Source organism: Dendrobium catenatum, unplaced genomic scaffold, assembly GCF_001605985.2.
Source record: "Dendrobium catenatum unplaced genomic scaffold, ASM160598v2 fragScaff_scaffold_1468, whole genome shotgun sequence".
NCBI classification, from domain to species: domain Eukaryota; kingdom Viridiplantae; phylum Streptophyta; class Magnoliopsida; order Asparagales; family Orchidaceae; genus Dendrobium; species Dendrobium catenatum.
This window is the reverse complement of record NW_021319930.1, coordinates 1,282,089-1,299,342: the sequence shown is the minus strand read 5'-3', so window position 1 is coordinate 1,299,342 and position 17,254 is coordinate 1,282,089. Positions and strand designations below refer to the sequence as shown.

The 17,254-nt window shown below is 36.4% G+C and overlaps 1 protein-coding gene and 1 long non-coding RNA gene across 3 annotated transcripts in view; one reads left to right on the top strand and one right to left on the bottom strand.

Annotated features, from left to right (window-relative positions):
• The window catches only part of LOC110113467 (endo-1,4-beta-xylanase 1-like), a 62,933-nt gene extending 54,107 nt beyond the window's left edge, over positions 1-8,826 (top strand). Inside the window, exon 4 of one of the 2 annotated variants that reach the window (XM_020846079.2) lies at positions 5,917-8,826. Coding sequence is in view for 1 of the 2 variants with exons in the window: in XM_020846077.2 (XP_020701736.1) it covers positions 5,917-5,940 (24 nt within the window). In the remaining variant the exon portion in view is untranslated. The remainder of the gene's footprint in view (positions 1-5,916) is intronic. The other variant, XM_020846077.2, reaches the window with a different exon arrangement.
• Positions 8,827-13,348: 4,522 nt separating this feature from the next.
• LOC110113471 lies at positions 13,349-15,872 on the bottom strand. The gene is made up of 2 exons (XR_002305148.2): positions 15,532-15,872; positions 13,349-13,838 (listed from the first exon to the last, which is right to left on the bottom strand). It is a non-coding gene; the product is annotated as an uncharacterized LOC110113471 (long non-coding RNA).
• Between the last annotated feature and the right edge of the window lie 1,382 nt (positions 15,873-17,254).

The window sequence follows — 17,254 nt, the reverse complement described above, 5'->3', positions numbered from 1 at the left end:
TGATTTAGATGTTTCAGTTAAACATAACCCTGGAGATTAGATTGTCACCCTTAGAATGCATCGTACTGATGGTACTTTTTTAGAGCGAATTGCTGAGGGCCTGAGCTATGGTGATCAGGGCATTCTACATCCGACAAGAAATTTTATGGACAATACATTTGTTATTCAGCTGCTTAGTTATCTCTTACTACATCATGAGATTGAGGAGCAATAGTGTGATTCTACATTTGACAATCCCCTTCAGGCCTTAAGTGGCTATACTTTTTGAGCTTGTTATATACTCATAGTGTATTAGGTGGCACTGAAGCAGGTAAGAGTATACGAGACTATCTATATTTTTTTATTTTATTATAGCCGTTTGACTTCTTCTTTATTCCAGACTATTATTGAGCATTGGGATAACACTATGAACACTTGTTGGATCAGACCCAATAGGATGACTATCACACATGGGAATTTACAGATTATTTTCGGCTTGCTAATCCTCAACATTCCTTACGAGGAGTGTATTTCTTCATATTATGATTTGTTTAGTTGTCGACCCACCGGTCAGCATTGAAGGGGTAGTTTATGTATTTATCGAGTCTTCATCAGAGTTTGACATATTATTATCATCTTTATCAACAGAAGATGAGTGGTCGTAGTCATCGGGGACTATTTTTCTCAGAAACTTGGATTAAAGTTTGTTAAGCCAGACAATACATGTTGTTGAGTTTGCTTAGATTCGTGACTCTTTTGGCAATGAATCTCATTATCTTGGGCAACATTCAAAGGGGTTGTTTGAGCCTTGATAGTAGAGAGAGTACAATCTATTTATGCAAGGGAGTTTTTCAAGGATATGCTTTTGGTTTCATTTATAGCTACTTGATTGCGCTATTTTATTTTTTCTAGTCATGGTTGGATTTTCCGTCCTAATACTCTTTTGATGGTAAGCTTGATTACGAGATGGAGGGTTTTGATAGCTCCAACAGTTCATCCACATATACATCTCAATTTGAGGCAGATTTATACTTTATATGGCTGTGATCAGCATAATATAGAGATCCCTTAGCATTACATTCGCAGTACAATCTATTTATGCTAGGGGGATTTTCGAGGACATGCTTTTGGTATCATTTATAGCTACTTGATTGCGCTATTTTATTTTATCTTATCAGGGTTGGATTTTTCATCCTAACACTCTAATGGTAAGCTTGATTATGAGATGGAGGAGGGTTTTGATAGCTCCAACAGTTCATGCACATATTTATCACAGTTTGAGGCCGATTTTTACTTTATATGGCTGTGACAGCACAATATAGAGATCCCCTGGCGCATTACATTCGCGATTTGGTTCACATTCATGTTGTCAGTGCTTTTTACCATCTTTAGCTACTTGGTTTCTTTGTGGATCATCATTTTCCTTCTATGTCTCAATTGGATAAAGCGACCTCGTTTACAGATCAAGCTCATATTAGACTATTCATGTTTGCTCCTCTTTGTCGAGAATAGGTAAGTGGTTATTCTTTCTCTCCCTTTTTGTAGGCTCTAGAAAAGAAAGTTTCCAATATTATTGGCAATTATTTGATTCGTTCAATTACATTTTTTTCTTTGATTTTGATGCTTATGCTAGACGTGGACCAACCCTTTACTTTAGGCGCGTAGTGTTTGGATTTTCAAAACAAATAAAAATAGTTTAAGTCTCGACTGTTGTCTTGAACACTTTTTCTGCTTGTAAAAGGCTGTTCAAGGCTGATCACAGCTATTAGGAAGTCTGTTCCTCTTGCCCATCCCAAGATGTACGGGAAAGGGATCTCGGGGTGTGATGGTAGTATAGGAGCCATCCACTACACTCCCTTTGTACGCACGAGGCACGTACCAAAGAGAAGGCTCTAATTTCACTGGCGTAAGTGAAAGTGCTAGCAGAGTTGCTTTAAAAAATGCAAATGTTTAAATGCTCATGAAGGCCATGCAACAGAAAATTGTACATCCTCTGAATGCAGATGCTGATTAGGCCAAAACCAAGACGACTCGGACACAGACGTGCGTAGTTACACCCGACTAAAAAAAACTCCTAAGGCTCCCCCAGGACGGGAGTGGGGGACAACCCTACGCGTAGACAACAACAGCACCGACTCTACGAAGTCCGAATAGAATCTTTTTGTTTCTTGTGAATAATAATTATTCGGCGAAGCGATCCTTCTAGCTGTTTTGCTTGCTTTTGGAGTCTTGTGGCGGCTATTATGAATAGAGAAGAGGTTGGAGCGAGATGAATGTGATTTGAAAGTCAATTTTTAGATGGCCTGCCTTCTATGTTTTAATAGATCGAAAGAGTAGGAATGGATAGAGAAGAGGTTGGAGCAAAAAGGCGTTCCATATTCTTTCATACAAGGGCTATGGTCTCGTGTCAGCCAAGTCCTTCCTTTGACATGAATCCTATTCTTGAACAAATTACAATATTTTCTATGGAGGAGCGACGAAATATGAGGCACGAAGCGCTTATTAGCTTCCTCCTTTTGGATAGAATTTTGAGATAGCCAGTCGCGCATTCTTCCTTGATGTTGCACATCTATCTTTATATTCAATGCCTCCACCTATTTCATTGCGACTATCTCTTTTTTTTCTAGAAATTCATGAATGAGACTTTCTCAATGTGAGGTACTCAATTCCATTGAGCAATATACGGGTAACTGAATAGCTAACGCTAGCGTGGCCAATGCTTATTCAACCTTGTTTTCTTCTTTCTACACATGCTTTTGATCATCCTTTGACTAAGTGTTCCGCCAAAGCATGATATGCCTTCTGAGGGTGGGGAAGGAAGAGCTGGTATGACGTGTCAAAGGCCTTCACGCAATGCCGCTAAAAGGAAGGGTGGCTAGTGGGAGAAGAATTCCTCCCCAAGGGCGTGGATATGGTCTATAGCCAAAAGGAGAAGTTAAAGCAGAAGCAATCGGGCAAGCAAATGTCACTGCACAAAGGGCCATAGCATTGTTCGAGCCAGAGCTTTTGAGTTTTCCAATTGCAAACTAGAGAGATGGCAAACTCTCATCCCAAGTTTGTGGATGCTTAAAATTATAGCCCTAAAGAAGATGCACCATCATCATCGTCTAAAATATTTGAGGCAATAAGAAAATTGTCCAAACATGTTGAAAAAATAACTTGGCTGCTTCCTCACCTGTAACTATTTCAATTTCAACCAGGCACACCATCTTGCTGAAACGGTCAACCACCACAAACAGGTAGTCATGTCCATGCTTTGACTACTGTAATACCCTAGGAAGTCCATCCAAGGACTTTGGCTGCTGGGCACTAGTAGTGGTGTTTAGAAACCAAGTTCAGCTTCCAAGATGAGGGCGTTAAGCTTCAAGTTGGTTCAGTTATTCTTATTTTGTAAGGAAATATGTATAAGGTCTTCGTAGAGATTAGATAAGCGGCTATTCTTTTTCTCCCTTTTTGTAGGCTCTAGAAAAGAAAGTTTCTAATATTATTGGAAATTGTTTTATTCGTTCAGTTACATATTTTTTTCTTTGATTCTAACGCTTGCGCCAGACATGGACCTGCCTCAGCCCTTTACTTTAGGCGCGAAGCGTTTGGGTTTTCAAAGCAAAGAAAAAAGGTTCGAATCTTGACTATTGTGTTTCTTTGCATCTTCTAGCGCCTTTATGCTATTTTGATATTTCACTTCTTATTATTAGTTTTTAGTGGATTCAACAAATGTATTCTTTTGTTGACTCTCTCTTGAGGGATCAAGACATCATTCCAGGATTTGCTGTTTGACACATTTCCATTATGTTACATAGCTAAACTCGCCACCTCATGTGCCAAAGTCAAACGGTTGTTCTTCCTTTTCTCACTCCCTCTTTTTTCTTTTTCTACATTTGCGGTTAGGCAATAGTTCTATATGACCGACTACTTGTAGAAGTATTTTCACTATAATTTTAGTGATATTAGTATATGTTATGCTATGGTCTTCCCATGTGACTCCTATAAAGATCCCCGATGTGAGAGACTTCTGCAAGTCGATCTCCACCTTGCATAGGACCACTTTTTTAGCTTAGCTTTATGCTCATCCAATTGGATCGGACTCCCCCACTCGACTAGCCAAAGAATAAAGAATATATGGTCCCCTTTATTTGACCAGGAATCTAGGAAGCGGGGTTGTCGTAGAAGCGATAGCTTCCCCCAACCTATTCTACTACAAGACAATATTCGAGACCATGAAGAAAAGGCCTTTTTTAGGGCCTACTAGTTTCAAGGCTGCTCGCCTCCTAAACTTCAAAAGAAAAGGGCGATTCAAAAGAAAGGTGCTATGTTTCGAAGAAAAAGAAAGGCAAACAAGGTTGGTTTAGCAATAAGCATATGACTGCCTAATTGAATTAGGGAATCAAAAGAAGGAAAAATTCAACACAGCTGCTCAGAAATGCGCATATACAAGTCAAAGAAAAGGGCCCTGACTAAAGGCGAGAGTTTCATTGTACTTATATAGTGAAAGCGCAAGAAATGCCCCAATTCAAAGCTAGGAGAGAGGCTATAAGGAAGAAAGGAAAAAAACATTACATCTTACATGTTTTGTTCTATATTAAAAAACAAAACCTAAAGGATGAAACATGACTCTAACTAAACGACTAGCTTGCCTACCAGTAAATATGATCTCAGAACCCTACTTCAAACTTGGCTCTTTTTTAACATTTTTTAAAATGCCTTACAAAACGAACCTTCTCAAGATCTTAGACCTTCACTGATAGCGTACTAGCCTACCGATCTACCCATGAAGGGATGACTAGATGTATGTACCCGGTGGATTCAATCTAATATTTCACTGCTCACATCGTCAATGATTTCTTCTCAAATTCTCATACCAATGATCAAGTTCTCCCTTTTGAGGCCTTTCTACAACCAGCATCATTAGAGCCAGTTTGTTTTATACTAACTCGAGCCTTCTCACTTGGAGTCCGACTATTTGCTAATATTGTAGTTGGATATACACTACTGAAAATTCTTAGTTCTAGACTATTATTGAGCATTGGGATAACACTATGAACACTTGTTGGATCAGACCCAATGGGATGACTATCACACTTTGGGATTTACAGATTATTTCCGGCTTGCTAATCATCGACATTCCTTACGAGGAGTGTATTTCTTCATATTATGATTTGTTTAGTTGTCGACCCACTTCATCAGAGTTTGACATATTATTATCATCTTTATCAACAGAAGAGTAGGGGTCGTAGTTGTCAGGGACTTTTTTCTTAGACACTTAGATTAAGAGTTTGTTATGTCATACAATACATGTTGTTGAGTTTGCTTAGATTCATGACTCTTTTGGCAATGAATCTCATTATACCGGGCAACATTCAGAGTGGCTGATTGATCCTTGATAGCAGAGGAGTACAATCTATTTATGCTAGGGGGATTTTTGAGGATATGCTTTTTGTATCATTTATACTTAGTTGCGCTATTTTATTTTTTCTAGTCAGGGATAGATTTTTCTGCCCTAATACTTTTCTGATGGTAATCTTGATTACGAGATGGAGGGTTTTGATAGCTCCAACAATTCATGCACATATATATCAAAGTTTGAGGTAGATTTATACTTTATATGGTCGCGATCAACATAGTATAGAGATCCCTTGGCATTTCATTCACAGTTTGGTTCACATTCATGTCGTCGACACTTTTTGCTGTCTTGAGCTACTTGGTTAACTTTGTGGATCATCATTTTACTTCTATGTTTCAATTGGTTAGAGCAACCACATTTACAGATTAAGCTCATATTAGACTATTCATGTTTGATCCTCTTTGTCAAGATTAGGTAAGTGGCTATTCTTTTTCTCCCTTTTTGCAAGCTCTAGAAAAGAAAGTTTTCAATATTATTGGCAATTGTTTGATTCGTTCAATCACATATTTTTTCTTTGATTTTGATGCTTATGCCAGATGTGGACCATCCCTTTACTTTAGATGCGTAGAGTTTGGATTTTCAAAGCAAAGAAAAAAAGTCTGAGTCTCAACCATTATCTTGAACACCTTTTCCACCCTCAGACATCTCTATTGCGTTTGGCTTATGTAGCATTCAGATTGGATAACTCTACGAAATTACTTTGATACTTCGACATATTATGAGAAACTTGGGAGACATCTCTATTTCTTTTCCCCGTGGTGCTTTCAAGATTGAGTTCAGTTACTCATCAATGTTAAGCTGGGCCACAAACAAGTCAGATTGCCTTTGTTTTGATCGAAGTAATTGAGACTTTGCTAAAAAATTACCTCAAGAAATCAAGTGCTTAGCACTCCGTTTAAGGGGCAGTACTCACAGTAGTGTATTACACTATTTGGTGTTGGAGAGGAGAATATGTAGATTTGTGTAATCTCTTTGAAATGAAAAATATACTACGTTCAGCACATGCCTATTATCTAAAGATAGTAAGTGTTAGGGTTGACTTATGTCTGTCTCACCACTACCGAGACTACGTTCTAAAGCCTAGAGGATTTGAACCCTGTTGACTGCACGGTACAAACCAACCCATCAACCAAAAAATAATTCTCAATGAAAGCATGATATAGAAATGATAGCATAGCCACAACGCCAGCCAAGCCACTTATAAGAGATCCATAAGATTTTCAAAAAATTTCCACTTACAAATCTTAGAAAAAATAGCTTTTTTATTTTTGTTGAAATAGTAGAGTGGCAGCTCATTAAACCCCCACGTCTGGAATAGCCAGAACGCCAGTCAAGCCACTTATAAGAGATCCATAAGATTTTCAAAAATTTTCCACTTACAAATCTTAGAAAAAATAGCTTTTTTTATTTTTGTTGAAATAGTAGAGTGGCAGCTCATTAAACCCCCAAATTCTCTTTCATTTCTTTCTTTCCACATGAAATAGACAGAGCATAAAGTAATAAGAAGGTAGAGGTTTTTAACAGCAACCTCAAAGAACTCAAGATCGTTAATCCATTCCAACAAGTGTAAAACTGTTGGTCTAAGCAATAGAGAAGATGACCCCGGCAATAATTGGGTTATAACAGAGTATGAGAAGTTGCATTCAAAGAATATATGAGAGCTTCTTTCATTAGCAGAATGACATAGCTGGCATAAAGGATCAACATTGATATTTCTTTTGAGTAATACATCTATTTTTTTAACCTCCTATCAAGGATAACCAGGTAAAGATGGAAAATATCAATACATCTCTTTAATACCAAATCAGGTTATACCAGCAACATTGCGGAAGTTCTTTGTAAAACACCTTGACATAAATCCCAAATAAACCTTCAGTCGAACTACCCCAAGTTAAAGAAATTGTAGAGAATTCATGAATGGGAATAGCTCTGATGACTGTGGTGATAGACAATGGCAATGTATTAGGCAAATTCCTAAGTGTTCCTAATGATTAGATCCTTAACAAGAGCAGACGAGTCTAGTTCTTGCAGAAAAGCATATTGCCCTCAGGGATATCTTTAAGGGAATGCCCAGTTCGCTAATGATCCCAGTGCAGAGAAATGGGAGAGGAGGGAATTATCCTGAACTTAAATGCATTCCTTACCAAAACTGCAATGTTGCAAATGGATTTCCGTAAGACAGGCATAAGCGGAGGAGGACGCCAAGGTGAGGAGTATCTATGGATTAGCCTGGATGATAAAGGAGTTGCATAGTTGTACATTATGCTTGTAACAGAGCAATTTAAAGCAAATTGAAGAGATGATCGAGATGGCAATCCCAAACCACCAGAATTTTTGAGTTTGCAAACCTTGTCCCAAGATACCATACACATCTTTCTAACAGCATAAGTATCACAAATGAACAAAAATCTAGAGGATAATTTTCTAATAAATTTAATGATAGTTGTAGGTAAAATCGAACCCCTAATCTAATAAGCAATGGAGTTCATAATAGTAAATTTCAGATATTGCAAATGACTTACAAAAGAAAGAAGATTTGCCTTCCAACTAGTCATTTTCTTTGTGATTCCATAAGTGGCAGAAAGCCAGCCACCTTTAGTCTCTTGAAGGAGAGAGATTCCCAAATAAGTGATGTGAGTGCTCATATTAGAAATAGAGAGGGACTAGCATATGGCATGTTGATTATGGAGACAATTGAGTGCCATAACAGAGCTTTTCTCAAAATTAATGTGGAGTTTGGTAGCATTAGCAAAGGTATTGAGGATTTGTGCCAATTTCTTATAGTTATCCACCTCAGATTTACCAAATACCAACAAATTATCAACATATAGGAGATGAGATAGTTTGAAGCCATCAATATGAATACCAGTAAAGCCTCAATTTATAAAGGTAGAAAAACATCCATAACAATACAAAATTGGTAAGGACTGAGCCGGCAACCTTGCCTTAAGCCAGCATAAGAGGGAAAATAGCCCTCAACATCTCCATTTATCACAATAGAATAGTTGACATCAAAAATGCAGGCTTTAATCCATTAGATGAAGGTGCTATGAAAATCTTTTTGAACCAATCTAGCAAGTAAAAATTCCCTAGAATCTATGTCATATGCTTTGCGGATGTCCAACTTAGTAAAAAAGTAATTATGAACTCCTCTACAAAGGGCTAAACAAATGATCTCATTGGAAAGGATGATGTTATCCATTGAAATTCTAGATTTGACAAATCCAGCTTGATTGTCTCTAACAATCAAAGGCATAATAGGTTTAAGTCTATTGGCTAGAATTTTAGCTATGATCTTGTAGAGGATATTACATAAAGCAATTGGTCTGAAGTCGGACAAGTAATTATCATGCTTGGTTTTGGGAATAAGGTCAAGAGAGTGGCTTTAACCTCTTTAGGAAGATAGCCTTTATGAAAGAAGGATCCACTGCCTTGCACAGAGACGGACCAAAAATTTGCCAGCCTGATTTATAAAAATAAAAATTGAATCCATCCAAACAAGGAGAGAAGGAGGAAGCCCATGAGAACACAGCATTTTTTATTTCATCATTAGTGACATGATTTATGAGAGGTTGAGACATAAAGGTGTAAAGACAACTCCCAACAGGGAAAGTATCCATGTCATTGTAAGTGGGTGGAGTAGGTTTGTAAATAGCTTGAAAGTGACTTATAATGGAGCTAATGACCTCATGTCTTGAAGAGATAGAGGATTAGATAATCCCATACTCATTACCACTTTTTTGTTGTACTGTCGACTCTGAATTTTAGCATATAGGAACTTTAAATCTTCCTCCCCTTGAGATAGGCAAGAGGCTTTTGCTCTCTGGATAATCCAAGAAGCTAACAAGTTAGTATAATCAGTAATTATGGAATTAATACCTTTGAGTGTGGCATTAAGAGTAACATTTAAATGGCCAGCATTGATCCTTCTAAGGCATTCTGATTGCAAATTTTATAGAATCGAAAGCTGAGAGTGAATAATGTTGAAGTTCTCCCAATCCTTCTTAATGATATCACCTTTTAAAAGCTTTAGCTTATTGCAAAAATCATGAATTGGATTGCCAGAAATTGGGCTAAAGAAGGCATCAAGGACCTCCTCCCAATACCTATCCAACTTGGACCAAAAGTTTTTAAAAAGAAATCTATGTTTTTTGGAATGAGAGTTACCAGAGCGAAGAATGACGGGGAAATGATATGAACATATGGGAGTTTAAAAAGAGCAAAACGAACTAGGGAAAACTTTCACCCATTCCTCATTCACAAGGGCTCTATCCAGTTTTATGTGAATAGGATTATCCAGTCATTTACCATGTGAAATGACTGCCCACCGAATGCAGATCTTTCAAGCTAGTGTCAAAGTTCATTGAGTTTAGCTCCCAGAGATTATTATGATTAAGCAGAGCTCCTTACGCCTTTTCATGAGCAAAATGACAGCAATTGAAGTCTCCCATAAGGATCCAAGGAGAGTTATTTGAAGGCACTAACTGTCTAATTTGATCCCATAAAATTAACCTATCAAATGCATTATTTGCAGCATAAATGACAGAAAGATAGAAAGGGGGAAGGCACCCAACAGAAATTGTCCCAGAGATAATCTGTGAGGAAATAAGAAAAGGAGAGAATGTAATCTTATTAGGATTCCATTTGATCGATATACGGCCAGACTTGGAAAGGGAAAAATTATTGCAACTTTCTTTAGTAGTGAAAACCGAATGGGAAATACTGAAGAAAGGAACCAAAAGAGCGAGAGCATGAATCTTGTTTTCCAATAAACATAACATATCCAGTTTGAGGGAGGCAACCATACGTTTACAACATACCACCTTATCAGGGCTATTGAATCCCATGATATTCCAAACCGCTATTAGAGGCACATACATTAAGGTTTAGGAGATGGGGTTTTTCGACCTTTCCCCCTTGAAGATTTTTTACAAATTATTGAATTTGTGTGATGCTAGAGCATTCATTGCCGAAAGAATCAGATGTTGGTTCAGTTGAGACTGCATCCTGAGTCTCCCCTTCTTGTTGGAGTATGTCAAATTTCTTAGGAGAGATCACCCCAGTAAGGGTAGAAGCATGAGATATATGGGGGATATGTGTGGTACTGGTTGATGAATTATCTTCTTTAGTGGGAGAGTTTAGGTTAGGAATATTAGGGAGGGGAGCTTCAACCACAGTTGTGGGAGGGATAGATTTGTCCAAAGAGGTCTATTGGGACTGATTGACAGGAAACGACTGAGAGGTGGGTTTGTTGAGCTCTGCATTACTGTTAGATGGGGGAAGGGAAGGAGAGGTATGACCCGATACAAGAACAATGGAGGTGGAGGGTGAGTTGTTAGTGGCTGGGGCAAGAGCAATGGAAACGGGCTGGCCAGATTAGAGGATTTTTTGTTAGGTGTCGCATGACTTCTCAATTTTCTACTAGTACTCCTACCTCTAATAATATTTATTGCATTACTAGTATGATCTAAAGTGAGGGGCGGCTTTGAAAGGTAGAGCGAGGAGTAATGAACTAGGGAATTACAAAATTCACTTAGAGTATGTCTCCATTCGTATTGGACTTTCAAGCTGAACTCATCCCCGTCCAAAGAAATGGGAATTTCATCTGGGAACTTGGCATTGTAGCCAAACTTAACACATATTCTGGCAAAGGTGAGGCAAGTCCTTTGAGCTGTCAAAGAGTCCACCGCGAGGGGAATGCCCACTTTACTCGAAATTCTGGAAATCCCTTTAGAATTCCAGCAAGTCAAAGGCAGATCGTGGATCTTGATCTAGATAGGAACAGAGGAAAAATTTTCCCTCTGGGGCCAAAATGTGGGTGCCATTTTTTTAGGATGAAAGGTTTACCAAGGAGAAACCAGACTCCTCTAAACCATACCAAGTCATAATCTTTTAATGGACAAAAAATGAAGTAGGAAGAAATCATCGCTTAAAAATAAAATGTTGAATGAACCTTTAAGCGGCAAGGTTTTTTGAATATTGCCAAGTAAAGCTTCGTAGAAAGGCCTCATACCTAAGGAGTATCCTGCCAGGCACAAGCTTCAGTCTTGAGCACCAGCACACAATCTTTCTCCTAAAAAACCAACAGTTTAATGTTCAAAGGGGTAGAAGGAGATGGTTATTTTATCGGGTGAGGAATTTGTGGAGGCAAAAATGTTTGGCCATTTGTGCTAGGGGAGGTGCGGACCCCATTACCCAAGGAGGTGAGAGGGGGGAAATCAGAAGAGAAAGTGGAAGGATCCATTAGAGGGGGGAAGGGGTGAAGGGAGTCGAGGGAGAAAACCTTCGACAGAGCCACTAGAGGAGGAAAAAAGATGACGGGGATTAGTCAGCTAGGGAAGAAACCCTAGCAGAGCAACTCATTATATGGATGTTTTTACTAGAGATTTGTAAGAGGATGTTCTGTGGTGTATGCTTTTTGCTTATGATATTGTTCTTGTTGATAAGACTAAAGAGGGAGTTGAAGATAAACTTGAATTATGGAGGTCAACCTTAGAGTCTAAAGTTATTTGTTTGAGTAGATCTAAAACCAAATACATTAAGTGTAATTTTTGTAGTAATAGATCTAGTGAGGGGTTTGTGACTTTTAGTGATCAAGTCATTAATAAGAGTACACATTTTAGATATCTTGGGCCTGTTGTTCAGAGTGTGGTGAAATATATAGGGAAATTATTAATAGAATTCATGTTGGATGGATGAAGTGGAGGAATGCATCAGGCTTGTTGTGTGATAGAGAAGTATCACTCAAACATAAGAGAATATTCTATAAGATGATGGTTAGACCTGCAATGCTTTATGGAGCAGAATATTTTCCATTAAAAGAGAAGCATAATATTAAGTTGTGTTGCAGAGATGAGGATGCTCAGGTGGTTGAGTGGCTTTACTCTTGAAGACAGGATACGAAATGAGCATATAGGTGAAAAGGTTGAAGTAGCTCTAGTGGTATATAAATTAGATTGAGTCGGCTAAGATGGTTTGATCATAGAAAATGGCGGATTTCTGATTACCTGGTTAGGAGAGTAGACGTATTATATTTAACTTATGTTAAGAAAGGTAGAGGTAGACCTAAAAAATTTGGTTAGAAAATATTAGAAATGACCTTTCTTTATTAGATCTAAATAAAAATTTGACTCTTAACCAGACATAATGGAGAAAAAGGATTCATGTAGCTGACCCAACGTAATAGGATAAAGACTTGATGTTGTTTTTGTTATTATTGTTGTTGTTGTAATATAAATTATATTTTTTCAATACAATAAATAACTCTACTCTACATTATATTTGTAACTTAAAAAAACCTTTATTGGGGAGGGCATATCGAGAATGACGATGTGCATTAGAGTGCAATAATAATGGGTTTAATGAGAACCACTATGGGGCTGTTTGGTTGTATGAAAAGAAAATGCAGTGTAAAGTAAATACAATATAAAATAAATGTAGTGCATTTCGAATACTTTGAGACTGTTTGATTGTCTGCAAAATAAACGCAGGAAAATTGTTTCCCTTGTTTGGTTAGAATGATCCAGAGTAAAGTAAAAGCGATTATTTTTTTCATAATTAATTTTGGCATTACAACTAGTATATTTATAAAAGAATTGTCTTTATAATAATTAGTATTATTTGATGTTATAAAATAAAATCAATGTATTTATTTATTGCACTATCTTATTATACTTTTTTTTTCAGATTATAAGATATAATATTGTGTTGTGTATTAATTTAGCAGTGTGCTGCAATAAACATAAACATACTTGTGATAGAAAGAAATTTTAATTTTAAATTTTTTGAAAATTTAAATTTTTTATTTTTCAAGTAATGTTTAAAAAAAAAATAGAATAAGAGAGTATTATATCTTATTAATGATTTTTCTCTTTGCCCATCTGAAACCGTTTTTCAGCCCAATGTATGAACTATTTTGCAGGTTGCAAACTGAAGCACATATTCATGAATCTGAAATTTCAATCACAGTTAATATAAATCAACAACATTTATTAAACATATTTAATAGTGCAACAGACTCAACCCAACAATGCTGAAAAAACAATCCATATAGCTAATCACTTCAACATTCTAAACACAAATAGAAATAGTAGAAATCACTTTTTGCCAAAGTCACAATTTTTAGATCTTGAATCCAACGCTACACAATATCCTTAAGAGCTGGTTTCATCTCCTGCTCCCAGAGCTTCTGATACTCTAATGTATCTCCATTGCTCTGAGTGATTTCAACCATATGAAATGAAGGAGTCAGCTCAAATATCTCAACATCAAAGGCCAAAACTTCCTTTCCACCTTTTATTTCTTCCATTTTCAAAACACCTACATCCTTCTTTCTTCAAACTTAATTGCTTAGCAACCTCCTCGAGCTTCAAAATAATACTGGAAGCTGGCTTAGAGGATGTGAATCTTACCATTCTCTTGCACTCAGATGCTTCAAACAGACCAGAAAGATCAAAACCTGTTGAAAGAGAAATGATGTCAAAAGCATTTAAGTTTATAGGCTTTGAAATTTCTTTCTTTTCTTCAGCACAACTGGTCTCAGATGAATTGAAAGCTGGTAAGTTTAACAAGTTCAATTAATATATATTTATTTCATATTTACATTATTCAGAAAAATATGAACACATTTTTCAAAAGCATTATGCATACATTGGGAGCAGTAATGGGATATTCAGCTTAAAAACCCCTCCTAATCAAAGGAATAGATAAAACAAAAACGCATCAGATTCAAATGGTCATAGTGGCGCTGTTATTCTATTTTTTTGTAGGGAATATAATAAGCACAACTATCATAATGATGAACTTACTAAGCAAATGTGCTACTGAAAGAATTGAAGCAATGAAGGTGCTAGTGTAGTATATGTTCTCCATCATATATCTTCAGCACAAATCAACATTGTGATATGCTAGATTTTTTAAAACAAAATCAGCTTAAAAATTTTCTAAAACAGGGTCTTAAATATGTTCTGCAGCACTTAGAAGAAAAAAAATGTAGGATTAAATCATCCATTTTCAGCATAGCCAAGAAAAATTAAATTTTGGTAGGATGTAGATTCAGTTATTGCAAAGCAAATCCAATAAAGAATCATTTAAGTAAAAATTATGCAAATCAATTGATCGAAAGACACCAATAAAGGAGGCTAAGAATTGCCCAGTTTTCATCATCAGATTGAGTAATGCCAACCACTGCATTCAACTTGAACATCTCAATTTGTTAGCTGCAGAACAGATGTATAGACAAAAGAGTGGAAAGAAAGATATATAATCAAGTTAATAACATAGAAGCAAGCAGTAGTATCTGACTAATGCAGAGATTCACACAATATAATTAAAAAAAAAAAAGTTCAATATTAACATGCAGATAAAATTAGAGAGAATATTACAGAATTTAGATTGCAAACATATAGCTCCAAAGAACAATGAAGCAGAAAGGAATGACATATTGAAGATAAAAGATAAAGGATGACTAAAATGATAGGTTTACATCCCTTAACATAATTTTTTTTAAATGAATATACAAATATTTTGATGTATCTAATTTATAATAGCTTTTGCTATAGTTGTTCAAATAAATGAAGTATTAGAGGTTGTGGTAGATTAATTAAAAGTTAAAATATAAAACTCTAACTAGAGCCATAGAATTAATTGGATGATTTTACCCTATAAGATCAAATAATCAGTATTATGTTTGGTTAAGTTTAGTCGAATACCCCATCGGTATGGTACAATTGTCATTTTATTCCTTGAAAAGGACTTAGAGTTTTTCTGTGATATTTGCGCACTTAAACGTGATAGATAAGTTTGAAATGCTAGTTTTATGATAAGTTTGTAATGTTCACTTTCCTAAAAAAGAAAAGAAAGGCCTTTTAACAAATTGAAGCAAGTATTGTAAGCAAGCAAGAGGCTCTCGTGAGAAGAGAAAGAGCACTGGTATATGCATTTAGTCATCAGGTATTTTGCTTTTCCAGCCGTTCTGTGTTTGAATTGAGCTGTGGCTAACTCTAAAACTCTTCTAACCAACCTTGAGTTCTTAAAATTGTTCATACAATGGAAGAACCCTTCAAGGTCAGTAAATCCCGAGTTTACATAGTCCTATAGTTGGGCGATTTTAGAGGATTTGGCAGAAGAAGGTCGGGAAGGTAGAAAGTTACCTTAACAACGTGCGTGCTCCCAAGTTACTTGCGACAAAAATGTTCTAACTTTCGTATAGATCAGGAAGGGAATGATGTAGACGGGGCGAAACTGACCAGCAACGAATGTGGCAAAGAGGCGTGCGACTAGGGTTTCCCAGTCAGCGAACTCTCATCTGGCCTCCGACAAAGTGTCGTGTCTTCCGATCCGATCGGAAAGGCAAGCCGTCAAAGGAGCGAAGTCGATCAGCAACAAAGGAGGAGGAGAATAGAGGGAGCTGGGAGAGAAGGCTTCGGCTTCGCGAGAGGGAGAGATTCGATTTCGCTCGCATGCGAAGAACGGAGAAGATAGGAGCACTTATAAGCTCAGATTCTGCGAAATCATCGTACGGGCTGGTTCTCTTTTTATTTTTTTTTTTGTTGGCGCGAGAAAATTTATAACCTGCTAAATTTGAGTGGTTTCGACGTCTCATGAAAGGCTGTATGTAATACACCGCTGATATTTTGGAGGAGTTTTTTATGCTCCGTTCAAAATCAATCAAACTATCTAATTTAGAAAATGCATGAAATTACTTTCGTTTACCCTCCTAATTCTAGATACCAAACAGCCCCTATGTGCGACAAGAAGAGTAGTTTGGGGATGAACTCAAGCGTAGGGTCATGAATCCCACTTTTGTGTACCCAATACTGAAGTTAATATAATTTTTATAGAGTAAAGGCACACGAAGAGGAGTGGTGGAATTACTTAGGTTTATGATTATCTGAATAAACAAAATGTTTATATGTGATAAAATAACGAAGGTATTTTTCTAATTACATTTATTATAAGGTATATACATTCAAATTTTCTTTTCTTTTTCTTTTGTTTCAATTTTTTTTTTTTTTGAATTTATTTATTTTTTTTTTTTAATTTTTGAACTATTTATTGATAGTTTATGAAATATTACCACTTGACATGTCATAAAAAAGTTATCATGATCGAGCATGAATCTCGATGTAAATATGAAGCGAAAACTTAAAAAATTAAATCAAAGAACAACTAAACTCTGATTTTAGCAAACTTATAGACAAACTGAACGTTGGAAAGTGACGAACCCAATGTCACCAAAATTGGTCCAATTTGAACCCCACTGGGTCTATATCGAGGGCCTGAAGCCTTTTTGGAAGCTTTAGAACATTAATTGAATGAGTAAATGATATCCGAATGTGACATGCTTATAGATAAATTGAGCAACTCAATGATGAATCCAATGAGCCAAAGATCATTGAATTTTGACATCATTATGATCAATAAACAGTCCATGATCAAGGGAGTTGATATCATTCGTCCATTGAAACAATCCCAATGTGTCCTTGGTCTTCAGGCCCTGATGATTGAAATTGTAACTCAGGAATCAAGATTGAAATTGTAACAGTCTGTTATAACTCAGGAATCAAGATTGAAATTGTAATTTTTGATGATAGCAAAATATTATTGTCCTGATGATTTTATTATTTCCCCTAGCATATATTGGATATTTATATTTGTTTTTGTGTGCGCTAACATTTTAGGAAAATCATATAGTACTCTAGATTGTCGAAGACTTCAAGACAGTGTATAATATGATTTCATGTAATAGATTTTGTATATCTCTATTTTTATTTCTTCAGTTTGAGGATGTGTAATTGCAATTAGGTAATCGTATACACACAAGGGGAGAGTGGTAAAAATTTTTTAAGTATGACCGTATTGTACAATATCTAT